The 27,889-nt window shown below is 42.0% G+C and overlaps 1 protein-coding gene across 4 annotated transcripts in view; it reads right to left on the bottom strand.

Annotated features, from left to right (window-relative positions):
- The window catches only part of LOC102784658 (A-type potassium channel modulatory protein DPP6-like), a 252,396-nt gene that overhangs the window by 177,166 nt on the left and 47,341 nt on the right, over nt 1-27,889 (bottom strand). Inside the window, exon 1 of one of the 4 annotated variants that reach the window (XM_006799207.3) lies at nt 11,222-11,644. The exons of 2 other annotated variants lie outside the window; for them this stretch is intronic. In XM_006799207.3, the coding sequence (XP_006799270.2) occupies nt 11,222-11,272 (51 nt within the window). In that variant the 5' untranslated portion in view covers nt 11,273-11,644. Of the gene's footprint in view, nt 1-928; nt 1,238-11,221; nt 11,645-27,889 lie in introns of those variants that run through there. One more of the 4 variants, XM_006799203.2, reaches the window with a different exon arrangement.

The following is a 27,889-nucleotide window of genomic DNA, read 5'->3' as shown; positions in this document are numbered from 1 at the left end:
TTTTTATTTAAATGTGTTTACGGGAATACAAAAATAGTGGTTTTTGTGCTTGTTTTTTTTTTTTTTTTTTTTTTAAATAAATTTAAGACAAACAAACTTAAGTGGCCCCATTAAACCTGCTCTGTGGATTTATTCCCTCAGCACTGCGGAGAGCAGCAGCAGCGAGTGGAAGATCAAGTTTCAGCACCATGGACAGCACCACTTTCATGTTTGGCATCACGTCAGGCTCCGACAGGCGCTTTAAATGGTCAAAAGTAGATTTTAAAGAACCTGGACGACCTAAACGAGTCTGTAAAAACCACTCCCACAAATAAATAAGCTTAGGTAAACAAATGTAGTTTCAGAACTGAAGATTTTTAACGACAATAAAAAAAAAATGCGAACATGTTTGGAGAAGGTTAGAAGAACGGCTAGGAGACACATAATGATTAGCGCAGATCCCGATAAAACCAATCAGCATGGAGGATTGGGGGGCGGGGGTGTTGTTGTAAGTCACGATTTAAACATTAGTTCCAATCTAATTGTAAGGCACACTTGGGTTACAGTCGCATCCCTAGACAAATAAGCAACACTCGACAACCTCTAACGGAGGTGTCAAAGCGCTAAGAAGCCATTTGTAAGATTTATAAAGTTACCAGAAGGCGCCAGAGAACGCACGTTGCTTTTCAAGAGACGTAAGTGATGCGTCATTTATTGACAGATACGCCAACCATTGAGGGGATGACATAAGTTTGACAAGTCTGCCTTTAAAAGGGGAGAGCAAGCAGAAGGGCATCAAACAGACTGGGAGATTTACTAGCGCCAAAATTCCATATATTACGCCAATACCCAACTCGCTTAGTGTGTCTTAGAGGGCACTGTAACTATGTGAAAGTGGTCAGAAAATGCATTCGGACAAGTAAAGGTGACTACAGTTTAAGTTTCTTACATCCTCGTCCTCGCAGCGCCGGCGGTGCTGCTGAAACCGTGTTCGTTGGCTCTGCGCCGCACTCTCCCCTTCCACACTTTGCCCGAGGAGGTGACTCGCCTCTGGAGGGTTGGGGAAGGATTTGTTCGTGTTGATCTTGCCGGTGAATCTCTGATACAGTGACGCCATGTCGACTGCTTGTCATAAAATAAAGAAGGGATAACTTGGCTCTGCTCTCAATCAATAAAAGCGCGCGCGCGGACACACATATAGAAAAAGTTCGATCCGCTATGGCTGGAGTGATTCGATTACATGACGCTCTGGTTCAGTTGAAAGAAAGAAAAAAAAAATATCACTCTGTGTTCAGGATGCATGGCACGTACTTTCAGGCTTGCCGGTCGGGTCTCAACGATCCTGCAGCAACGCAGTTCCCACACTTTCCCAACTTGATACCGAACTGATGCAAATACAAGGAGGCTGAATCGAGCACCCCGGTCGGACCCGAAAAAAAGGGGAGAAGCCAGCCTCGGCTGGTTGATATCCCGCTTCTCTTTCCCTCCCTTGTGGTAGAAAAGAAGGTGACGGCTGATAAACGTCCAGGGAGTGATGGGGCTTTGCCTTGCAAGTATTCGCAGACACCAGGTGGTGTGCAAAACAGCTGCGAACGACACAAAGCAACCTCAACACATTAAAGTGCAGGTTTTGCGGTTAAAACTTGCGGTGATTGACTTGGCACATAGATCAGGTTCTAGTATATCTCATAGTTGTTGTTTTTTTGTTGTTGTTTGTCTTGTTTTTAATCTTTGCCTCCATTTGGGTTACAGAGCCGCTTTGCAGAGAGCAAGAGTGCCCTCATGTGGACCACGGCGCAGAAGACCCAGACAGGCATGACATATTTTCAAGGAGACAGGTTTTCATAGAGCATAAAATGGGAAGATTGGTTTCTCTGATATCACTCCGCGGTCCCAGTCTTCCATATTACTTTATACCCTCTGTGTTTCAGGTGACAGGTGACAAGAGACGCTTATTTGCTTTCCTGTTAAACAACAAAAATATACTGTTTTCTTGCGAAATGCAAGCTGCAAACACAGAGATGAGACGAGTCACCACCTTTAAGACAGAATAAACTTGCATTTTAAGCCTGGAGCTCCATCAAATCCCACATCAAGCTAATTATTTCTATTACTGTCTCATCTGCCTGTTGGTTCCTGTTTTAACAGAATAATGATGTATTTCGAGGAGCCCAAAGGGACTACTTCAAATTGTCTGCTGTCATCTCAGCAGCCATCCAAATCCTAAGGACACTCACTGTCTTTTTTATTACTTTCTTATATCCTCACTCACATCTGAGATGCTGTACCTGATAAATATTTGGCTTTTTTTTCCTTTTTTTTTTTTTTTTTACATAAGACGTGAATTAAATGATTGCTTAATTATCAGTGTATCTGTTTAAACGAAACAACTTTGAATGTTTTCAAATGAAGAAAAGAGCCACTTTTACACCCGCTAAAGTAAACGATTACACACTTTAAATGTCAAGAAGGAAAACATCTAAAGGCAGTCAAAACAGTTTCTTTGCGATGCTGACTGGCCTCTAAGACACACTTCTGTTTTTGCTGTGCCAGCTCGAGGAGACTCATTTTATACAACAGACCCGGAATCTGTCATCTAATTTGATTTTGTGAGTAGTCACAGGATACAGAACATCTCCCTCTGTGTATTCAACAAGCTCAGCATGCTGGGATTTCTGCCAAACACAGACTAACTCATCCACTCACCACAGCCCAACTACCTCTCAAGTCCTCGAGTCCTCAAAGAGAAGCTTAACGCCACATGAATTGCAAACACCCCTCACATATAACAGCCCACATCTGTTTAAGTTTACCCTTTAATTAAGATGACTTCCTAAAAAAAGCTTAGACAGGCACACACTGCCACAGATTCCAACTTGCACAGTACAGACTCATGCCCACCCTCCAAAAATGCGTTTCAACCCATCAAATCCATCTCAGACTGTGGCAGACAACCCAGAAATGGAATTCACTTTTTAGGTACTGTGATGCGATTAAGCAGAAGAAGAAGAAAAGAGAAAAAAGCCTGTGAAGCAAGATATGTCAAACAGCGGGAAATCCTGAGAGCACTGATGCAGTTAATGTTGAGGTGGGCTGCGTAACATCCTCAGCATAATTATTAATAAAATTAAGAAAGGAAAGGAACTTTCCAGACTGGCGTTGTGGTCTGACTTAGACTCGCTGCTATTTTCTCACATCCGATTAACTTACTGACTAAAATCATACATGGACAGAATTGGATTATTTCTGGGCCTCCCCATTGCTGGATGTAGAGCTAAATGCAGCAGTGCTGTGAGCAGATCAGCGCTAAATCTGGGCAGCAGAGGGCAGAGTTGCATGTTCTAATCCCAGTCAGAGTATTTTGTTTGTGGGCAAAGACTGGCTGACATTAGCTGAGCGGGACACTGAATATTTTAAAAGGACGAGAGAAGCTAAAAAAAGTCAGTTATACTGAAAAATACACCTTTCCTAATGATATTAGCTGATAACCAAGCAGAACAGAGACAACTTAGCAGCTTCTGTTTCTTTTTAAATTAGACCTACAAATTGTATTGAGCAATCACAAATGCAACCTTCCCAGATGTGTAAGTGTTGGGGGGATTCTTTCTGTGCCAAGAATTCACTACTGTCTAGTGGCTAAGAGCAACTTCATTTCAAAATATTTATTTCTATATTTTTTAAAGTAAATAAATGCCACACAGCTACCTAAGGAAAGAAAAACATCAATATGACAATTTTGCTTTCATTCAAAAACTGCAAGCACACTCACAAGTTCATTTGCCGGAGCATCCCATTCTGTCAAGCAGCCATCATGATTTATGATGGATAGTTTCTCATTTCATGCTGCTGTGCAAGAGCCATACTTATCAGGCCACACGTCTCTCCCCGGACTGGAACTACTCTGGAGGGCTGCACTCTCTAAATCCTTTCCTCCATCATAAAAATGAAGGCAGTGCAGAAGCAGCTGCCACAGTAAAGGTGGCACAGGGAGTTGTTGGGTCGCCGTCCACAGTATTTTCAAAAGCTGTGTCACTGCCAGCACATCTTCAGCTGCTGGACTGCAAGACAGCAATTAATGTGTGCCAAGGGAGGCGGTCGATCATTCTGACAAGCTTTAAGCAACATGAATTATACAAAATATCATTTTTTTATGCTAAGGGAATAAATGTCGAAGGTATTATAAGTTCATGATTTAAAAGGTGAAGTTTAACCCTCGAATTTTTTCCCTAGGAACCCATAAGAATGACAATCCATTAGGGATAAGGGGGCCTTAGGGACACTTTCTTAGATAAGAATCCATTCTAAAAATTGAATCTCACAACTTGCACACATTAGGATAAGATGAACTTAAAAAAGAATGAGAATGAATAGAGTCATACGGTGCTGCTCTCATTACATTCACACATATGGCACTGGAGCAATCAATCTAGCTGGAAAAGTTGAAACAGAGAAGGCGAGGTCTTCCAAGTATGTATCAAATAAAAGACACGTTTGACCTTGTCAGAAGGGAAGAAAATCCCCCAGCTGACGGTGTGACGGGAGCAGGCATTCACAGCAGGAGCAAAAGTTCAGGTGCGGAAGAAAGAAAGAGCGAGAACTCATGAATTTATACGGTGGTGTCACATTTCATTGTTGCAGTCCATTTCTCACTGAGGATACTGTCATAAAGCTCCACCTCCAATCCTGAGCTTCACAGAGAGAGGATCAGTAGTCATTACCCGAGATATTCGGGTCTGTCGGACCTCTAGCTGACAATGAGGGAACCCAATTTGAAAATGCAGTCGCTTCACACACCCCGGCATCTGTCCCTAAGTATCTCCAAGATGTCGCAGCTGCAGTTTAAAATGTGGTAGGTTATGAGCCTGATTGATTTAAAGGCTTCTTCTTGGGTTCTTGGATTCTCACAGAAGTTTCAGCTTTAGATTAAAAACCTTTTTTGTGTTCTCCATGCTAGTTGGGGAATGTGTGTATACGTGTGTGTTTGTGACTGTTGGCTTGAGGCTTGTTTTGAATGACAGGGGGAGATTGAAGGTGGTGGAGCCTGACGCTGTTGGACTTAAAATTAAATGGCCAAATTAATAGGTGCTGTCACTTGCCGCTGTGAAACCACCTACTCGCCTCAACACCAATCCGAAGGCAACATCGCTCTTTGATCGACGCTCCCCATCTGCCCCAGCGCCGGGGCGGCGATCTCTCATGACGAATCAGAGCACTGGGAAGGAGAAACAAATCTCGGAAATGACAAATAACACGAGGAGGGGGTGGAAAGAAAAAAAAGTTTTGACAAATCATATTTTGCTCATGCGGCAGTTTTTATGATGTGTCTATATCAACTGTGGATTTGCCAGCAAAGTGACATGAAGCATGGCGAATTGAGTCGAAATCCTATTTGAAATGGGCAAGATAAAGTCCCCAGGAAATTTAGAGGGACAGCATGAGCAGGAAGGAGGTGCTGAAGTGGGGGGGAAATAGAAAAGAGCCAGGAGCTGTGAGCGGGTGTGAGCCGTAACGATGGGTGAAACATGAGTGCCTATCAAGTGTAAGAGGCACAAAGGTAATCTGCAAATGCAGGGCTGGAGAGGAAGAGGGGGGAAAAATGCATTTGTTATCTCAGGCTTCACTGTTGACTTGGATCCCATTTCCCAAATAGGACCAGCAGAATCATTTTACGTATGGTGGAGATGGTGGTCCAAGTAGAGAGTCTGTGTGCTGAGGGCTGATTTATCTTTCTGGCAGCTCAGCAATAACCAAACAAAGAAATCCAGTACCAGGCCTTGGTACTGGATTTATTGCTAGCTACTGTATGATGCATGGCTCTTTTTGAAGAAGCATTATTCTAAACAATAACTATAATTAACTAAAACCTAAAAACTTTCCATCACCATTATAATAGTGTTTCTGTTTTGTGCTTCTTAAAGGGCTAGTAAGTACAATTTCAACATTCAAACTATTTTTTTTTCTATATATGTACTTATATTTTCATGAATAGAAGGAACTGTAACTGTAAACTGTAATTTTTTTAAGCCCTTTACTCAAGCCACCCACAGAGCTAATATGTACATAAGCTTTAAAAGATTACAGTAACACTTAAAAGGTTTATAAAGGTGTTATTAGTATGATCAATCAATACTGGATCAATCAATCATGGATAAGAGCATTGAGCTACTTTTCAACTGAACTTGACTCTTAACATCTGGGTCAATTCATAACGCTAATTAACAATTACTATGTTATCTAACAGTACTTTCAGTACTGACTGAAATTAAACATGAATAAGACTTTCATGTCTGGATCAGATTTTTCTCATTTCATCAGCTTCAGCGTTAGGCCTACAACTCCCAAGACACTTAGCATGTCTTTTGTTATCATTTCAATAGAGTAACCCATCCCAGAAAGAAAAATTACAAGGTGTGTGTTATAATTACAATTTTTTAGATGTTATTTTGATGCTAAAGCTATGTGATGTATAAAACTGAGTGTGTTATGTTATGTTAAGTCACAGTTTTAGATGAGTTACTGGTTGCCATTGGGTATGAGCTATTTGGAGTACATGTATTTGTTTCTCTGTATTTATACACGACTCTGCATTTAATTATGAGTTATTATTAATCTCTGGCTCTCTTCCAAAGCATGTCTTTTGGCCTGGCCCTAACCTCCAACTGATGGCAACAGATGGTTGCTCCTCCCTGAGCCTGGTTCTGCTGGAGGTTTCTTCCTGTTAAAAGGGAGTTTTCCTTTTCCACTGTCGCCAAAGTGTTGTCTCATAGGGATTCATCTGATTGTTGGGGTTTCTCTGTATTATTGTGAGGTCTTTACTTTACAATATTAAGCGCTTGAATTGAATTAAATGATTAAAAACATCAGTAACTGTAATTGTTTTCCAGATTTCTACAAAATTATGCAGTTTTCATTTCTGATGTGTCTATTACTGCTGCTATGTGTGGTGGGGTGTGGTCTCGCCATGCTCCCATCCTGGGTTTCGGCACCACTGTAACAGACGCACAACAGACCCGAGCACATTTCAACACTTTTCAGCATCTTTCTTTATTCCGGTTGTCGTTTCCAACTCAGCTGCACCTTCTCAGCTGTCAGCCCCATACAAACACCAACAACCTCACTCAGGACCCAGTCCATACCAAAATGTAGTGGAGGTGTGATGAGCTGATGCCGCTCAGGTGTGTCCACCTCCCCTGCAACAGCGCCACAGACCACGGCCCGCCAAACAGTCGTTGTCTGCATGCATGGTGTTTTGTGAAATGGGCATCCCTCTGAACTCATTCCATATGGACACGTGGTCTCAACTTCTTTGGATCCCATTTAAACAGACTGAGAATACTTAACTGTCATTTTTCAGCATGCAGGGCTCCAAACAAAGGTAGAAACACTCAAATGAGACGCAAAAACTGGTCTCCTGACTGAGAAGCTATGTTTAACTCAATTTTTCCTATTTTCTGTATGTTTTATAGTTTTACACAGTAGACCACAGTTTCTTCATGGTGACAATGTGTGACAATATATGATAATGTGTAAAAAAGAAATGGTCATAAATTGTAGCAACAGTAATTATGTCCAATTAGATACCATGATTTATTTTTCAATAAGATCTCAACAGCAGGGGGCAGTGGTTTGCCTGTGAATGCGTTGAACTGTTTATAGATGTGTGCTTTTATCCCCATTTCCTCAAAAAGCTTGTTTACTGTAAGTCTTCATTGTATATAGGGAAAAGTTTTTACTAAACAGGTTTAATACAGGTTGCATTAATTCACTGCACCATCACCATCAAACTGGTATTACACGAAAGTACAGCATAGCCCCAGCTCAGCTTCAGCTGATGTTTCTTCAACACTATACATAGATGTTTTTAAGATAAAATCATAATCACTAAAACCTATTTTTAACAGTTATGTGCAATAAGTGGCTCCAAAATATATTTTTGGGATGAATTTAATGCATGGCAAAAACACATTTTCATTCATTCGTCCAAATTCTGTCTGGCACATACGTATTTTAAAACTTTGGTTATCTCCAGTACAGTTTTAATTCTGTTAACAATGCTCAGCTGTTCACAGTGTGGGCTGGAGCTTATTAATTTAATTTAATTTAATACTGTACCAGTTGCTTCCACAGAAGTGTTACCAGATGAACAGTATTAATCTACAGTAAGAAGTCAGGCGCCTAGCTACTCGACTTCCCTGTTTTCTTTGTTTTGCTGCAAGCACTGCTTATTGCAGCACAGCATACGCCCAAGCCCTCTGTTAATTTGTACCTCCAGATGTCCCTCAAATTATATCTGCATGAGGTGTACAGAAGCCAGGAACGTGTGTAGAAATGGGATAAAAATGGAAGGTGCAAGAAAGAAAGAAAGAAAGAAAGAAAGAAAGAAAGAAAGAAAGAAAGAAAGAAAGGTTTGATAAAAAAAAAAGGTTCTGAAAGAATGAAAATAAATATGTCCCAACTAGACTTTTGGCATTTGAACTTGCTGCACACGTACAGTATACACGCGCACACACACAAACCTCAAATCCATGATCGTGAAAAAGCTTTGTTATTACTACAACAACCTGCTGTCATTATCTGATGGCTTTTTAATTTGTTTTACTAGAGGATTTCAGTCACAATTTTGACTGGAGGCCAAGTGAACTGGCCAGAATGCATTAACCATGGCTTCAATTAGCAGAGAAAAATCAATACATTCAATTCCACATTAGTCATTTCTCCACTCAGCTTTTTTTTTTGTTTGGTATTCTGGCTCAGAAAGTGAAAAGGTTGTGTGAATGACTAAAAAAAACATATAGAAAACCCGTGGATTTAAAGTAATTATTGATTTGTTTGAGGAGAAGTAGGGTTTAAATGCCACAGAGGAGCTGCGTCTGAGACAAATGTCCACAGAGAAAATCGCTTATTCATATTTCAGCCTTTGCTGCGTTGCAGTCAATCATCTGTCATTTCCAAAAGAATCAATACTGAGTCTCGCCTTTTTTCTAATATATCCCACGTTTTTACAGAACTAATCTGCCACATACCACAAAAAGTGTTTTCTAATAACATTTATATATTTCTACCAAAATGTCATTACAGCACACTCTGCTGCACACTCCCCCCTCCCCCTGCTTCTTACTTAGCAAGTGAAGCATTTCTGCCTTTTAAAGTGAGAAATTTCCATTTGGGATAATAGTTCATAGGAACCATTTTAGCGAAAAAAAAAAGTGATTGGAATTAGATGCATTAACTGGCAAATGAGACATCTTCACATGAAGTAGTGATATGTGTTGTCTGCCTCGGGAGGTATGAGGGAGCTCTGTATTAAAATCTGGCATATCAAAACTCTCAGACAGGCCTGGCTGAGGCTCACGGGGTGTAAATCATCTGATCTGCATGTATCAAAGGGCTGGACCCCGCCAGGCTCTGGGACATGGGGAAGGTGAGCACTGGATTCAGCATATTGATGTTAAAGTGGGCTAGTGATGACTAGTTGGTGAAACACATTGAGACCTGCGGATTCAGAGTCTAAGAGGACAGAGAGAGGACGGGATGGGGAGGGAGACCTGTCAAGATATGAATCCGGATGCAGCCTGAAGGAAAAGATTGATGGGTTTCTTTACATTTTTTCAAACTGAAAATAAAATACTTTTCCATGGCCAAAATGAGCAAAAATTCAGAAAACCAGCTACTTTGCTGCTTTGGGCTGGCAAAATCTACCGTGTTGAATATAAACCAACACCTACAGCTATAGTTAACAGTGTGCATGACACAAACTATCAATAATAATAATAATAATAATAATAATAATAATAATAATAATAATAATAATAGATCAATCTGAAAATTCTCAAAGTAACAATTCTATTAGTTTCAGAAATGAGCTAATTATATAAAAGGAGCAACAATCTAACATAAAGTTGTTGTTTTTTTGTGTTTGTTCTCTGTAACCATAATCTAAAAATCCTTCTTTTGTAAATGCTTTTTTACCAGTGGAGCCCTGGAAGAGCTGTTTCTTGCTAGTAGCTATACATAGTTGTGTATTCATTTGCTATTCATTTGCATTATTATGAGTCAGAGGAGACACTCCAGCTGTGATGCACCTCACACTCGGAGTCAGCCTGGTGATTCTGGTTTGCAGGATCCTTTTTAAAAATGGACTTTAATGGCTTTCCCAAAATGGTGTTGTCTGTAAATCGCTGAATATGGGACTAAATATGGGATTTAAAAAAAAAAAAAAAAAAAGGTGTTGTTGTAAATTGTAGGAATTTAACAAGTGACCCAGACCAATTGACGTTCTCTTACAAATGCTTTTTCTCTTTTTTTAATTGCACATCATCTTTCTTGCCATGCACTTTAAATAAAGAGTGCATGTTGTAAGATTATTTAGTGAACACTTCAATTGTCAGCTACTGCAAACTAATATTTTATTCAAGCTAATTAAAGATTTGCAACTTGACCACAGTTGCTCACTCACCACTCGAGGTGACTTTAGCTGTCTAAAGAATGCAAATACATCTAACCGTAGCCACATATTACTGTAGCTTCTCCTCAGTTTATTGGATTTTAATGTCGCTCTACAGTGCATGTAAGCATTTAGTGGCTACCGGAACTAAACTGTTGATTGTCAGAGTGTAGCAAACCACCTAAACCCATGAAAAATATGTTGTTGCGGCCACTGAACCCAGGGTCACTTGACAAGTGTGGCGGAGAGCCCGATTTAACTTCCACCTTAACCCAGGAGCCTTGAAATATGGTGAGTGAGTTATGAATGGGAGCCCTGGGGGGGGGGGGGGGGGGGGGGGGGGGGGGGGGCAGCAGCACTAGCCATCAATGATGCAGTCATCCTGTCATTGTACCCAGACAATATAACACTCACAGTCCAGTGGTCTGACCCAGTGGGTTGCTCATGTCGACTGACACAACGGACCAGATTCATGCTTGAAATCCAGAGAATGATTAATATTTTCATTAAAATGAGAGCCCTGCCAGTGAGTACGCTTTTAAATGTGATCTTTTTTTTCTTTTTTTTTTTTGTAAATGACAAAAAACTGGCAACAATTCAAAGCTAAAAAATGACAAAAGAGCAGGAAGTCTGAAAGTCTGATTAGTGAAACAGCATCATGCAAACCACATGGGCTTAAATAGCAGTAATAAAGAAGCGGCATGGACTCAGAAATGCTAAGCTGCAGCCGCATTCAGTGATCCAGCTCAACAGTTCTTCAGTATGCACGCTACAGCATGAGTGCAGCTTCAGCCTTACCATTTTGGAGGTGGTGGTATCGATCTGCTGGGTGACAATTAGCATTGACATGACTGAAGTGACACTGAAACCTCGTCCTGCGCTCTGCTCCTCTGCTCTCCTTTTCTCCAGTACAGAAAAAAGTCCTCTGGACAAGTGCCGAATGAGTGGGAGAATTCACCTAAAGTGGGAGGATTAGTGAAGCCCCCTTCCACGAGCCTGAGACCCTTCTGTCAGCTGACTGGCACACTCCCACCTTAGCCAATCAATCACATAGCTGCATGGATGCTGTCTGATGCACTGTGATCCATTTGCCAGAATGGGTTCTTTTGGAAATGTGTGCTCCTCGGCTTTACTCGCTCCGGCTGTCGCGCTTACCCCCTCCTCAAACACACATCCCACACAAACACACTTCTCCCCTTTCTCCTCCACAGCACTCTGGCTATCCCTCTCTGACTTTTCTCAGCCTCTCGATCTTTCTCATTGACTCTGCTCCTTTATGGGATTTATCAGTCTTTGTCTCTCCAACACAAGTCGTCTTCTCGAACTCTCACTTGTAGTAGCTGCACACAGTCTGTGCGATTGGCTACTCTCTCCCCTCCCCTGATTCATTCTCAGTCTTATCCCTACCTTTCTCCCTCCCTACTAAGCTCTTCCCCACAAGAGGCTGGCTATTTTTTTTTTCTTTTTTGGCGGGTTCAGCACCTGAACTAAATTGGAGGTTTTAACATAATCTTTTGGTTTGGCTATGAGAGAGAGAGACATCTGCCAGCCAACGCAGCCAAAGATCATTCTTTTACATCTTCATTGCTGCTTTAGTGAGGTAAAGGTGTGCGTGTGTGTGCGTTTATGTGTGTCTGAGTTGGCAGGAGGGTAAAGAGACAGAAAGAAAAGAAGGGAGGGTGAGGGAAAACACAAGAACAGACGGGAGGCAGAAAAAAATGTCTTTGCTGCTAAAATAAATACAGGGAATGCACCATAATGCACCAAACAGAAGCTCATGCATGTATGAAAGTCGTCATCTGCTGTTTGAATGGCTAGAGTTATTGCATCATACCTGGCATCAAAGGAACTTTTGACCGAGTTTGTGTTTTCCCTCGATGAATGAGGTGTCTGCTGCTGTCCACCAATCTGCAGATCAATTTAATCAGTCCCTGTGATGGGTTGTAATAAAGTGGCGGTGATGTATTCGTGCCATGAATTGAACCTCATAAATTATCGCCACCTCTTTGGAAGATTGGTCTTGGGCACAACGCAATCTAAATTTATGTAGCGTTTATAGCTACGGCATGGTAAGCCAAAGTGGGAAAGTAGAACGACCGGTCGTACACATGCCCAACAGTAGCAAGGGCAAAAGGTACTAAATGGGAAGCAGTGAAAGAACACCAGAGTGGCACTGAGCTGGATTGGAAAAGGCTGAATGTTCTACCCCAGGGCAGAACAAAGTTTTGTGATAAGAAACTTCTGGAAGTTTTCAATTGAGTTTCATTTGCTTACACGATATTGGCCAGACCCTGTTAACTTTCGAGGGCAACTTTATTCAGTCTACAAAAGTAAAGGCACCAAGTTTAATCCCTGCATAATAGGACAGGAGCAGAAGCGCTTAAAGACGTAATACTGGGAGTCAGTACAACCAGAAACACCTACCAGATCAAGCATATAGCTTAGACCGTGGTTGTTTCCACAGTGTAACTTAGTCTGTCACAGTTAGCTGAAGCTGCCAATCAAGCAGGACATTGTCACTGCTTTGCAAGTGATCAGTCATAACAGTCATAACCGGAAGGTTGCCGGTTCGATCCCCCTGCTCTCTCTGTCCTGGTCATTGTGTCCTTGGGCAAGACACTTTACCCTACCGCCTACTGGTGTTGACCAGAGGGGCTGATGGCGCGATATGGCAGCCTCGCTTCTATCAGTCTGCCCCAGGGCAGCTGTGGCTACAACCGTAGCTTGCCTCCACCAGTGTGGAGTGAATGAATAGTGGAATTGTAAAGCGCTTTGGGTGCCTTGAAAAGCGCTTTATAAATGCAATCCATCATTATTATTATTATGCTTCCTACTGTGGTTCAACACCCCCTCAGACAGTCTGAGGGGGTACCAACAGGTAACTTCAACAGCAGTTGCCCTGCAGTAGAGAAGCATCCTATATGAGAATATTAAAGCATAACACTACTTGCTTGTGAGTACACTTTTGACTTATGACACACACACTTCACACTTTTATTTCTACCTGAATAAATAATTACCAGAAGAGTTCAAAGACACACAAAAGAAAAGCTTTCACATTTTAGATGGTAAGTGTGACTACTCATAATTTTCGATAATTTAATTTCTTTTCACCCCCCTCATTCTTTCGGACATGCCTCCCAGGAAATTGCAGATATAAAGCACATTTAACTGCTGAAAGGCTTTTTATATTCTGTGCAGAAAGTGTTTACAGGTTCACAATAACAAAAGCAGCCAAAGCAAAGTGGACTGTAAACAACAGGGAACTGGGGAGCCTCTACGAAAAAATGCACACAAATGCAACAAAAAAAGGAACATTGTATACCAAGGCATCTAATAAAGGAGCAGTTTTCTATTCAGCTGAGGTAAATAAATGCCCTGAGCCTCATTTCAGAATTTATGGGAAATAGTCTTGATATTCAGGAGTAAAACCAACTCTTCAACAATTTCAGAGATCTTTCAGAATGTCATGCTGTAAAAACATAAGAAGGTCCTCGTTCACCTATTTCACCGACCAATTTTTCATCTTGATGTCTGATGTTGATGTTTCAATGCACAGAAAAAGTCACCGTAGCTGCAAAGGGAAATAAATAAAAAATAATAATAATAAAAATAAAACCCAGCATTTTCTCGGCAAGCCACATTTGGATTTAGATTGCTAATATTTTATAGTTTACAGATTCAGCAGACCATGTGATTAGTTGCATTCCAATCGTGAAAGCTAAAGTAACAAAATTAACTTGTTCAATTGAGTTCCTGGTTGAATTATCATGTATCGAATTGATAAATAAACAAACTGTGTGAAGAAATGCCTTAAATGGATTCCACAAGCTGCCCAAACTCCCCCGTTGCCTTGTAAACAGACAAAAATCCAATCAGTACACAAATTTAAGTTCTTTTTATTTGTGTTGATGCTGAAAGGGAGCTATAAACATCACATCTGCTTATTCAAAAGGTTAATCAGAAATATGAATTATTGTTTCACTAGTATAAGATGATTGTGACATGTGTCTGTGTGACAAAAACAGTTAAAGATCCATCAAAACTCGTTAAATATTATAACAAGCGGAGCCGATGGTTAACAGTATCACCCATACGCCTTGCCTGTTAACTAACACCTGGATAAGGGCACTGTCCTCCACCTGATCCCTTCAAACCCATTAATTCCATTATTGAGCCCTGACTTTTCAATCCCCTCAGATTACAAGAAAGGAGCGAGGAGACAAAATGAAAAAAGTCCCTGAGGTCTGAAGAAGCACTGAAGGCAATTCCAATATATTGTCTTGGAGAATGGGGCTGGATGGAGCCAGAGTGAGCCAGGTAAGGCTACTCTGCTTAAGAGAAGAGTCAGACATAAAATGAAAACCATAATCAGTTAAAAAAAATGACAAGAATTAAAAAAAAAATATGCACTCTAGGCTCTTGCAAAAGCTTTAAATGAGAAAAATGTCCAACTGGAAAATGTAATCTAAGCATGATTCTGAGAAAAAACAGGAAGCAAACATATTGCTCGAAATCATGCAGATGAAAAATGACCGTGATGCAGTACAAATCCATTTCAAAATAGCTTTCCATTTTTTTGATTAGCAAGCAGTTCAGCATTTTCCTAATTTAATCTGGCCTCTGAATTGAATTTGTATTACAGCCATAGTTAATAACTTGACATTCTGCATTAGACTCTGTGCTATTTAGATAAGTGATGGGACTTCTTTGAACACCCACATGCCAAATTGCCCCATTGCTCATAATAAAACCGATGTCTGAATGATTCGCTGCTGTTATATTTTATTGGAATTGTTAATAATAGGACTATCAGAATATAATGCCAGGTCCATGTGTCGGGATACCACGAACTAAAGAAGAAGAAGAAGAATCTTCAGGGAGGATTTGAGAAGATGAAGAAGACTGAAATGGCATTCATGTGGTGGCTTGTGAATAAAAGATGAAAGTTTTGACTTGGCTCCAAGTTTCTTGTCTCCCGTGGCTCATCTCAATTACTACAGAGGCGGTTTAGAGGAGAACAGAGTCAGTAAAGTACACACTAAAGAGGAACTGATGTGGGAACGCTCAAGGAAATTTTTCATATTTAATACGTGGAGGACAATGACTGACACTTCAGAAAGCAACAGAGTCCCCAAACACAAAGTAACATCACAATATGCCGAAGCTCAACCTACATTTCACGCTGTGCTGAGTCTAAAAAAAAGCACTCAAGTGTCATGGCGGACCTCAATCAATCATGCCTGGAGAGCAATGGCCTCTTTCAACACACAAAGCTCTATGTGCGCTGTTTTTAAAGGCAGAAAGACATGATTCAGTCTATTTCTTTTGACCACTCTTGTTTTACTGCAAGCAATAATTCATTTTCACCTTTGACTTATTTTCAGCAGAAAGTTTCGGATGGAGCAATATTGGTTAGACTTCTATGTTTTCATCGATTTTTGTGTTCACACAAAGATGTTAAGCTTTGTGGTATGAGAAGACGCAATTCATTGCAATTTAAGTAAATAGGACCGTGTCACCTCAAGACCGGCTGCGAAACTGCTTCTGCACACAGAATTATTGAACTGAATGCCATGAAATGTGGTACAGTCCAAAGAATGAACTTTAATGGTGTCTTTATGTAATGTGTAATAGATTAAGTACACGGCGAAAGCTCTCTTATGGTCTGGCGCTGTATTTCAGTCAGCGGTGTTGTGAATGCTGTCAGAAAAGAAATGGAATTATTAATGCAGAGGAGTACCTCCAGATTTTTAACCACCATGTAATACCATCTGGAAAGTGTCTGATTGGAAACAGTTTCATTTTTCACCATGATAAAGATCTTAAACATACTGCTAATGTAGTAACACCATGACTGAATCGGACACACGCACAAATACAGTGAAACACTATCAGTCATGGATTGGCCCCTGATACAAATGCACACATTATGATCCACAAGCTTAAATGAAGATTTACAAAGCTTGTGTGTAACTATTGAGCACTCACAAATGCATCATTCAATCCACGCATAAATACATACAAGTTATTTCACTGCACGCAAAACTATTTTACAAATGAGTACATCCAAACCTGAAAAAATACTCATCATTTACGCACAATTTATTAAGTTCAACATCATAAATCGAATGCTTTTCTCTTTCAAAAAGCTTTCTGTGCATACAGATGTCTAAAACTACACCTAACATCCCTCGCTTACAAAACCTTAAATGCATGTGGACGAATCGCCTGATGCGCACAGATCACATCACACGCACAACTGGGGTTTTGAGACAAGTGTCATGCTACTAGTTTGGCACAGATCCATAAAACTAAGTTGCGTTCAAGGCCCAATGTAAGAAGAAGTGATATAATTTCACTCATTTTGAATACCAACAGATTTTCATCAGTGTTCCATTGCAGGGAGCAGCATCTTCTACTCCTGAAGAGTTTCTATTATAAGTGCTGTTGAAAGCCATGATAAACACTAATATTCTAACTCTGAAGAGCCTAAAGAACTCTCTGTTTCTTGGATTTCTCAAAGTAAACCCTCAGAGACAGATTGAGCTACTGTTAAGCAACAAAAGCCTCAGCGGTGCCCAAATATTAATTTAATGAGACGTCTGTGAAAACAGATTAATACACCTCCGTACTGTTCGCAATAAAACAATCTGTCTTGGGCAGAACAGAAGCTCTTCGTGACTAATTGCCTTTTTAAGTGACTTGTGCCTGATGCAGAAGGGCAAAGTGATTCACTGACACCAACAAACAGCTCAACACCTCACTCAGATGAGATGAGAGGGTGTTTTAACCAAAATGCTGAGGCATTAATCCAAGGCACCGCCTCCATTAGCCTCAGCTTGTCAGAAGTGAAATTGGAGGGAGAAAAGCCCACTCTGCAGGCATATAGTTAATTTCATGCCATACTGAGGAGAGACAGGGGTGGGTAGAGAGTAAGTGCTTTAGGTCCAGGGCTTTGCAGCCCTCGTAAATACTCATCTGTTAGTTTTGAAGTTGAATTGCTCCTTCCGTCTTGGATGGAGTTTGTTTTGAATGGGAGCGATGAGTCCAAGGTCAGAACGACTCTTCAGTCTGACCATTGATCTCAACGGCAGGCCAATCCAGAAGCTTATGATTGATGACAAGCTGAGCCAATCGGGTAGCGCAGGCAAGAGAGGCCAATACGGTGACAGATGGAGGAGCATGTGCACCGTGTTTAATAATGTAAAGGCTCGTCATACTGCGACTCAAGGTAAATGACAGGAGGACCAGGAGGGGAATGTAATTTCCCTCAGCAATGTCAGACGCTACCTGCTGATGTGGTTTCCTGCATGTGCTCTGCTTCACCTTCTGAACGCTTGCACAGCACATAAATGGATTTCACCCAAACTTAAAAGATTAAAAACAATGTTATACCCACCAAAAATTTTGTTTGCACAGCAGGTTTAATGTCAAGAGTGTCAAGACCGACTGGAGTGACTACTCCTTACATGAAAAATGTTCTAATGGGCTTTGTTCTTTTGCTGGACAAACAAAAAGTTATGCTCTTTTGCTTGTTTCAGATTAATAATTTAAAAAAGGAATTAAAAAAATACAGTTATAGCATGATCACTGATGTGAAAGCAACATGAAACCATGAATGTTTGTAACACAATTTTGGTTCTATTATTAGTTGGTTTATGAATGCTACTCAATGAAGGTAACTATTGTCTGCTCTTTTCAAAAGACTGAAAGTGGACACAACTGAACTACATTTTAAAAAGTGTGTGGAAATTTCTCTGGAGATGTGTCACTGTGTCACGCTTGCAGCGTTAATTTTATTTAGCTTTTTTTGCCCGGTAACCATCGTCTTATATCATAAACCCTGAGAAGCTTTCACGACTATCTTCTCTTCGGGCAGCAATCGCCACACATCGTAAATGAAGAGCAGTCAAGTCAAGTTCCTTCCTTGCATACTTCATGCACCATGAGCAATGATTGATTCCCTTTTGGTGTCTACAACACATCCAGCCCCCTTCTGCTTAATTTGGTGATTTCCTGCTTGTGTTTAACAGGTGACAACTCTGTGTGCAAAAGTGAGCAACAAGTAAACCAGGGAAAGTGCTACCATCAGCTGAAGCTACAATTAACACTTAATGATCATGCTAAAGAAAGCCCATCTAAGGTCACATTTATGCATACACAGCAAATCCAGCATGTCCAAATTAACACTATCAAAGTGTCTATATGGGTCCACACCAGAGAGTGTTAATTTAACTCTTTTTGGAGAGTTGGTACGTTAACTCTGATTTAGTGTTAAACACCAAATCTGTCTGGAGTTGATAATTTAACACTTACTAATGCTAACTAGGTGTTAAGAGTTTATATATTAACTCTCAAAGAGTATTTTAGTTTAACTACGTAAGAGTTATCTTCTAATTAACTCTAAAAAGCGAGAATTTTCCTGTTCTGAACTTCTAGAAATTTATTTTGGAAATAAACATTTACTAAAAAATGTTTTTGAAAAACATTTATTCTGAACTGTGCACTACAATTTCAAAACATTTTCTGAAAGATGTAACAGTGTACATGTTCTCACTTTCATTAGAATTTTGTTTATCAAAAGGTCTGACATAGGTGAGCTGGTAAATGCAAATAACAGCATTCTCATCACTTATTTCAATAAATACAAAACACAATATACATGTCCTTCATTCATCACTTTGTGGAACTGCAACGCACTTCTGCTCTCCCCCATATTCCATCTTCACAAGCATATCCTATGTGGAGATTGAATAAAAATTAGTTGACACTAATTAATAGCACAAATCAATTGCAGCACAGTAAAAAAAAAAAGGAATCCTTTTTGAGCCATTACTTGTGTAAAGTATTTTCCCAAAAGACAAGGACACAGGCAACAGGTAATACTGAACTAAATGTAAAACCTCAACCTTTTTCATTTTTTACCTAAACCGTGTGCACAAAACTCTGGAGGGATCTAAGTGCTAACGTAGAACCCAGTCAGGACGTCTGCTACTGCTGTCTGCTCGTTTTTTTATGGGAGATCATTTTCAGGCTTCAAGTAGCACCATTATACCAACATTTCACATTCTAGACATTGTTTTAGGTGTATTTGACCAAAAATTTGACTGAAAATTCACATGAAGCTTTTTTTCAAGGCTGTGGTATTTGCCCGCAAACAATACCTTTCAGCTAGCTTAAACAGAATATTGTGCTATCAGCGAGCAACATGGCTAATGCCTTTCACGCAGCTTTGTCTCAACTCCAAAAAGCCACAGAAGTAAAAGCTAATAATAATAATTGAAACAATCTTGAAAAAATGACTTACCAAGCATGGCAAACAACTCAAATATGTAGAGCAAAATGTTCTGAAACGGCTTCACTTCAGCTTCGATTGGAGCCGTGCTGGGGGCGGAGTCTGTGAAATTAGTGTCATAGCCCCTGTAGGAGTTCAGAGTTAAGAGGTCAAAAGTCAATGTTTGAATTGTAACACCTCCAGATTTGACATAGAAACACTCATTTTTAACACTCGATTTTAACTACTATCATTTTACACCTCAGAGTTACATTAAAGGAATGTGACTCTACTTAGAGTAAAATTAACTCTACTTTTGCAAGAAGACTACTAACACCAAAACATTTAACACTTTTGAATTTGCTCCTCACTATGCCGCTGCATTTTTATGGACTTGTCCTTTACGCTGTTATCAGCTAGACTTCCACGCTCATCAAGTGTGTTTTAGAAAATTGCCTACAAATTAAACAATGTCGGAACTTAAGAGTTGAGCCTTTGAGAACACAGAAAGTGTTGACGCAGCATATCAAATGCGGCTCCGCTCTGTGAGTTCGATCTTGGAGGGGGCCACTGGGGCGAAGGATAAAGAGATATTGTGTGAGCAGCGAGCGAAAAGCACCAGCGAACCTTGGAGATCTCAACCACTGCATCGCTGACAGGTACAAGTGGAAGTAAAGGGGGGAGGGGTGTTGGTGCACACAGAGGAGGGTTGGAGGGGCTGCCAGTCAACCGTCCCCTTGTTGCCTTGTAGACAGATCCAGATGTCCCCCCACCTGCCCTGATTGCATTCTCCACACTTTTCCCCAGAGATTGAAAGATGGGTGCGAGAGGGTATACAAACGGGGATGTGCTGTGGTCGACAAAGAAATAGCAGTACCCTCTATCTCTTCGCGCCCTCCTCCTCCTCTGTGTGCACAGTGCCCTAAGCACCATGGGGATATTGAGACAGACATATCCCTCCTAGATGAAAGGGGCATTTCAGTCACACAGGCCCCCAAGGTAAACGTGGTCTGAGTAAGCAAGCAGCTCTTCGTTTATTGTGGAATGGGAGAGAGACTCAAAGGCACCATAATACCAGTGAAAGCAATAAAGGGCAACTGCTCTGTTCACACTTCTGACAAGCTATTTGCGACTGTACCAGGCCATGAAGACATATGCTTATTTGTTATTGTTTGTGAAGCTCTAACAAAGTTTGCAGAGGTAACTGCTGTCTCCCCCCATTTATTAACTGCCACAGCACCGCCGCAGTGGGCCTCGCCGATGCTCCCGCCTTATCACTCGTGATTTGTGCACAGGATTATGCATCAGATAAACCTGGTGATTTTGAATTTCTATCTTCCTTCCCTGGAGGTTTGCGTGCCACTGCGCAGATCCGCAGTATTTTGTTAATGGTTAATATCAAGCACAGTGTAAGCTGCCATAAACAAGGCGAATGTTTTGCAAAAGATTCCTCCTTCTGCATTCATTCAAGCCTCAATACACCTTCGCAAGCTTTTGATAACTGAATAAACACGCCGCTGAAATAATATTTCAGAGTTTTAACACGATCCCTCATTCTAGGTGTCAATATATCTCAGTAATAAATACACACAATAAACCGAAAGCGCACAGAACCTTCCCCTAATGATAACCGAGAGCTGGCATAGTAAGATGAACACCTTAGACACAACGGAACGAACGCCACCCTCACAGGGCCATCGTTCATTTGTATTCCTTTCTGTTTGAGAGAGACATGCAAAATGTCAGTGACAAATTTGTCTAGACGCCATTATCTCGGCGTGGATTCCACAACAGAGCCGTAGAGAGACTGCGCACAGACGCCTGTGGCTACATAGTCATTTTAGCAGGAGCACCACAGAAATGTTGATATATTTCCCCGGGGACAGTGTGGCTTTCTCTACTGCAAAAATCCTTTCAGAGAACACATTTTGCTCAATTTAGCGATGAAGCAACACAGTCCCAATATTGCCTTTCCACACTGTGAATTTCAATGAGCGCCTTAGTTACAGTGGTATCTACATGGAAATAAGAGCTAATTCTGCAATCACGCTGCAGTCTAAATAGGGATGCAATTAGTGCACTATACACTAAAGTGGAGATTTAGCTGCAAAGGATTCACTTCTTACAGTGACAGATGTTTAAAGGACCGTGTGTTGAGCAGGTCCATAGTTTCAGGAAACATGTACAACAGACTTCTACTTAACAACTTAGCTAAGTTTGGATGCTTTCCTTTTTTTTGCCCCATTTGACAGCAGAGTATGTGTGGAGTAAATCAAGGGAAATAAAATTCTGAAATCTTGAGGGCCGAGCTATTTAGCACATAAAAACCCATCAAACGCTGACAGACACTGACAGAAAACTCCCATTTACATATTCTAATTATAAAATTCATCAAAGATAAGTTCATTACACTGAAATATTACATAGACTTTGTGTTTATTGAGTTAAACTTTTTTCCGAAGCGAAAAAGGAAACTTTTTTTGCCCCGCGTTTGCTATCGTTTGTCTCCTGAAATGTCAGCAACTTTGAGGGAAGTTGTTCTGTTGCAGAAAGAGGTGTTTTCCAATAAATGCAGTGCAGCTGATTGGCATGGGATCCCCACAGCAGAGGCTAAACTCAGCTCACACACCAGCATGGGGACAGGTTGTGTACACGTTTAATGAGAAAAGGAAAAAAAAAGAAAGATTTATATGCGTGCAAACGTCCATCAAACCGCAAATAATTGATTTTTATTAATATTGGGATTTATTCTACAGTAAATGCATATGTTGCTCTCTTTTTTTAAATTAATTTTGTTTACTTAGCTTTTTGCATTATCTCAGTTGTTGCCCGGGCTTCTACAATTGGCTGCACAATTAGCAACAGCAATACAATAATTCTATTTTTTGAGCCATATTGAGATTTTGAGACTAACAAACCACAGTGTTGGGTTCTTCTTAACCTTTGCTTATCTATGAGGAGCCAGCTGTGCATGCCGGCTTCTTTCTGAGCAGCGTCCTGCTTCGTGGGTGGGGCACATCTACTGTTATCCCCCCTTTTGCTTTATTTTTATGTTTTGGGAGAAAATGACGTACTGAACAAAAAGGGTTTTACAGGACAGATTTTCTCTAATTAGAATCGGGGCCGGTCCAACCCGAGTACAACAGGGGAATCCACACACTTCTGGGCAAAGAGTGGATATTGGAGAGTTGCACATCCATTTAAATGTGACCACTGCGGTTTGCAGCTATACGATTACACGTGATTAATTGTCCTGACACTCTAAGCAGCATTTGCAAAGTGGAAAACATGGAATAGGCGGGCAGAAATCCAGGGAGAAACGAGGCGGAAAAGGCCCTCCTTACAAAGTTGAACTTGGATGTGGGGGGATGTGGTCAAGACGAGGACGTGAGACAGACAGACAGGGAGAGAGAGGGAGAGAGAGAGAGAAAGAGACTAGAAAACTTGGCACTGACTTGTTTGACTGCAGCCAGAGTGCCAGCTGAGAAATATGGCTGCTGTCCCTGGCACTAGTCACTTTGACTTTGACTCAGAGAAACACACACAAACACATATAAGTTATGCTGACATTATAATATTTCACAAGTTTAAAACAAATCTCGTGTTTCTGCAAAAAACACGAGATTTGCGTGTTTTTATCACCTACCTTCATGGGAATAAGAGGCTGGGAAATTACTGTGTAATTATTCAAGTAGCATCTCTATTTAAAAGGACAAATCAGATCATTGAAGAAAGAAACGCAAAAGCAGACCCTCAATACCCACAATATCTTTAGTCTTTACTTTCTGGGGATATACTAGTGTCTTGCTGAGAAGTTGTTGATGTGTTCCGTTTAGTTTCATTTTTCCTTAATATTTTTTTTAATGTAGCTCCCAAAAGGATGAATGTCAACCTCTACGCCAAAAACACTGTGTCTTCTGTGGACACATAGCTCCAGGTAAAACTCAAAACATTTCCCAATATGGGATCAACAAGAAAAGATTTTTAGAATATCAACAAATTAAATCCATAGTAAAAAAGAAATTTAACCTCAGTCAAGTTGAATTACAAACACCACCAAGTGTGGTTCAATTTCTTACTCTTAAATCCCCCAAACTATTATCTAAAATATACAGAACACTTTCTAAAATAGATGAATCAATATCCCTTCCTATTGCAAAGTGGGAAGCAGATTTATCAGTCAGCTTAGACCAAAACGTCTGGTCTCAGATGTGCTTAAAAACCTTTAAATTGATTAAAAATCCCAATCTGCAATTAATACAATACAAAATACTGCATAGAGTGCACTATACAGGTCATCGAATGTTCAAGATGGGCTTTACATCCGCCAACAACTGCTCACACTGTCAAGGCAATACACCAGACAATTACATCCACGCTCTTTGGTTCTGTCCACCAGTGCAGAAGTTTTGGCACGAGATATGTGAAGACTTATCAAAGTGTCTGAAATGTAAAATTCCAACCTCCCCTTTAGTATGCTTGTTGGGAAATTTGGATGATGTCACTACATAAACTAATACAGTCCACATGGCTTTTACTGCCCTATGCATCGCCAAGAAAACGGTCCTTATGAACTGGAAAAATAAAAATAATCTTAATTCTAGCCAATATAGAAACTATCTAATAGATCACATTAGTCTCGATATAGCCTCTGCCACCACATTAGATCAATCCCTCTGGGCTCCTTTGATCGGCTCCATCACCTAGCGGGGTTGGGGGGTCGTGGTTTGGTCCCGCCTTGGCTATTGTGGTTGATGTGGAGGTTGGGATGGGCTTAGGGCACCTGGAGGACCCCTAGAGACGTTATCCCTGGAGGGCTTAACCCGGGGGTTGTGTTCATAACCTGGTTGGTGGCTCTGGTCGCTCTCAGAGGTTGTTCCCCTCGTGGCCGCGTGCAGCGGGGCTGGAGGATGGTCTGTGCTGGCGGACGTAGGTTACTGGCCTGGTGGCCTGGCTGCCCCTGAGTGGATCCGGGGCGGGCGTGGGGGTTTGGGGTTCGGGGGTGCTTCGCCTCCGTGCTGGGGCTCTGGCTGGGCCTTGGGGGCTTCGGTCCTCGTCGGTGTGTCGCCGAGGTTGTGGGCGGGTGGGTGCACGGGGGCTCAGCCCTGGCGCAGGGGGCCTCTTGTGCATCGGCCTAACCGGGGGGCTCTTCAACTGGCAGGGAGGTTGTTCCATCTTTGCAGGAGTCCACTCTGCAGGTGGGGGAGAGACATAGGAGAGGTGGAGAATAAACTTAACCTGGGTGTCTGTGTCTTGTGTAGTCTGGGAGATGATTGAATGTTGGGGTGGGTACAGTTTCCTCTGCGGTGGGGTGGGGTGGGCTGCCCCGGGTCCTGTGGAGCTTGGCGGTGCTGCTGCCGTAGGCCCCGGTCTGGATGGGCCTGGGCTCCCTTGCCTTGGTGGATACCAGAGGACGGGGGTGCCTATTGGGGTCAGCGGGGGAGCTGGCCCTAGGGAGGGACACCCTCCCCTCCCTTCTTTTCCTCCCCATCCCCGGCTGCCTCCCTCTTCCCGCTCCACCACACCCACCCACACAGGTAGGGCTTTGGGGTGCGGGTGTGTCACCAGGGTGCAGGGGAGACATTCCCCCCCCTCTGTCCTCTTCTGGCCACCTGTGCCTCAATTTTATCTCACAACTTAGACATCCACATTACTTACACTCTCATAACACACACACATATATATATATATATATAGGGCCTTGAGGGTGGGCACGCTAACGGCGTCCAGTAGACGGTCTGTGTATTCAAACCTACCTCTGGCGCCGGTGCCCACCTCTCAATTTTAAATCCATGTAGACATTGAGGGTTCTCGGGAGGGGCCGTGCTAACACCTGCTGCTCTCTGGCAGCAGCACCATGCTCTCCCTTGTTTTAAATACACTTTAGAGCAACACACAGCAACACTACACTTGAGCGGGAGGAGGAGGGTATGGGGTCTTAACACACCCCCGTTCTCTGCTAGCCATCGGGGCAGGGGGGCTGGGAAGAGATGCTGGCTGTCCGATTGGCCTCCCTGCTGCTGCGGAGCCTGGGGCGGTCTGCTTGCCTCCACCCCGGAGGGAAGGGTAACATCTCTTGGGTCTGGGTGCCGTTTCCCCCTCTGGGGGCAAGGATACCTGGACCCGGGGTATAGAGTATGTTTGGGGAGTGTGATTGTGTGTACATGTCCATTTACGTTTATTCCTACGTTGGGTGAGTGCTGAGTGTTTGTATATGTGTGCATGAGGGTGGGAATGCATGTCTGTGTCTGTGTGTGCCTGTTTGTCTGTGTCTATATGTCAGGTCGGGTCTTAGACTCCACCTCTCTGGGAACTCCCAGGCCCTCCAAGTGTGGAGGCCTATCTCCCCTCACCACACTCCCTGCCGGTGACTGATGCCCTCAGGGGTCGGTGCATTGTTGGTTCTTGGTGTCCGGGGCTGGGCGCTCAGGTCATGTGCCAGCTCACTCCCGGTGGCTACTTGGCGGGGCCTGGCGCCTGCTGCTCGGTCAGGCCTCTTCCGGGGCGTGGGGGGCCCTCGGGCCTCCAACCTCTGTGCCTGCGGCTCGGTTCACTCTGGCACAGCTGGTTGCCGGCGGAGCCGGCGGGCACGCCGGTGCAGCCCCCTCTAGTTTCTGCCCGGTGGCTACTGGGTGACCCCTCGTCTGGGGATCCTCAGCCCTTCCCATAAAGGTGGCACGGATGCCCCTCCGGTGGTCCTCCTTGGGCTCTTGCACTCTGGGGCCTCTGGATGTCTGGGGCCTGGATCTCCCCCATGCCTGCTTCATGCCCTGGGGGACAGGGCTATGGCTCTCTACATCCTCTTGCAGACCATTACATGGGGAAACCATTTGAATACAAGCGCGCCGATCCACACAGGTGTGCACACAGGTGTTCACTGTTCGTAGACTTAAATCACACCTTTCTTGGCTGCTACTTCAAAGCACATTGTGCGCTGTCCGTCCTGCGTGCTGCACAACAACATTCAATATTTAGTATTTACTGCTGTTTACACTTAGCTAGATTAATGCGATGGTGTTGTGTATAGTATGTTGCTTTGTTTTGTCTTTTTTTGCTTGTTTTCTATTCTTTTTCTCTCAACAGGTGATCCCGGAGATATTTCCACCCCCCCCCCCCCCCCCCCCCCCCTTCTCACTGTCCCTCTCCCCTTCTGTTTTTCTTTTCCTTCCTCTTTCTTTCTCCCTTTCCTATCCCTCACTCATGTCTGTCCCGTCTGTAACAACTGAAAATAAAATAAAATAAATAATAAAAACAAAGGTCGATCAAATGGACCAATACGGCAATGCCATGATGATCCATTTGGCAAAATAAATCCATTGGGTATCCTTGTTGGTCTTCAGACAACAATTCTGACGGCTAAAGAACCAAATGGGACAGGCAAAAAAAACAAAACAAAAAAAAAACAAAACAAAACATTTTCCTCAACTTTTAAAAGAGCTAGAAAGTAAATAAACAACCGTCTTACGTTTCACGCATGCGCAGTGCAGGAACGCAGTGTTTTCAGTGTGGATGAAAACAATGGAAAACGATAGTCTGGACGCAGAGCGCTTTTAGACAAAAATGCTGTTTTCTAATTTATCTGGATTAGTGTAGACGTAACCTGAAGGTGTGGTTGTGGAGGATGTCTGGAATACTCTGCTTAGTCTGCTGCCACTGCGATCTGACTTCAAATAAGTGGAAGATGATAGGTGGATGCAATTGTTCCCAAACAGTGGCATGAGTCTGCAAATGTACTGCGGGTGGACCGCAGTAAACAGAAATTCAGTTTGAAATTACTCAGAAGTATGTACAATTATAGATTTATATACATTATCTACTTTTAAAATACTGGTAATAGGAGGTGATTAGTTTATGATGTTATTTATTAATCTGACCTGAATTTACTAATATCACCTACAGGTTTGCAAAATCCCGTTTTGAAGCCTTGAATTTAGCATTTAGGCTGTGGACATTTGAGTTTTTAAGAGTGAGCTGATCATATTTGGAGGAGGGGTGGAGTGAGAAGTTGCCAGCTAATGCTGTAGGATTTTTGGTTAGCACAAATAAAAGGCCACAAAATACTACAATTTTTTCAATTTTTTAACTGAAGCAGAGGCCTCTTGAACAATACGCCAGTGCAAGTAGTCACTCAGGAAGCTATTATTTGTTCAAAAATTGTATTAAAAAATCCACAAACACTATGAATATAA

This window comes from Neolamprologus brichardi, chromosome 9 (genome assembly GCF_056152115.1).
Source record: "Neolamprologus brichardi isolate AB-2024 chromosome 9, ASM5615211v1, whole genome shotgun sequence".
In the NCBI taxonomy this organism is placed as follows: Eukaryota; Metazoa; Chordata; class Actinopteri; order Cichliformes; family Cichlidae; genus Neolamprologus; species Neolamprologus brichardi.
The sequence above is the reverse complement of the archived record's forward strand: the minus strand, read 5'-3'. Positions and strand labels throughout refer to the sequence as shown.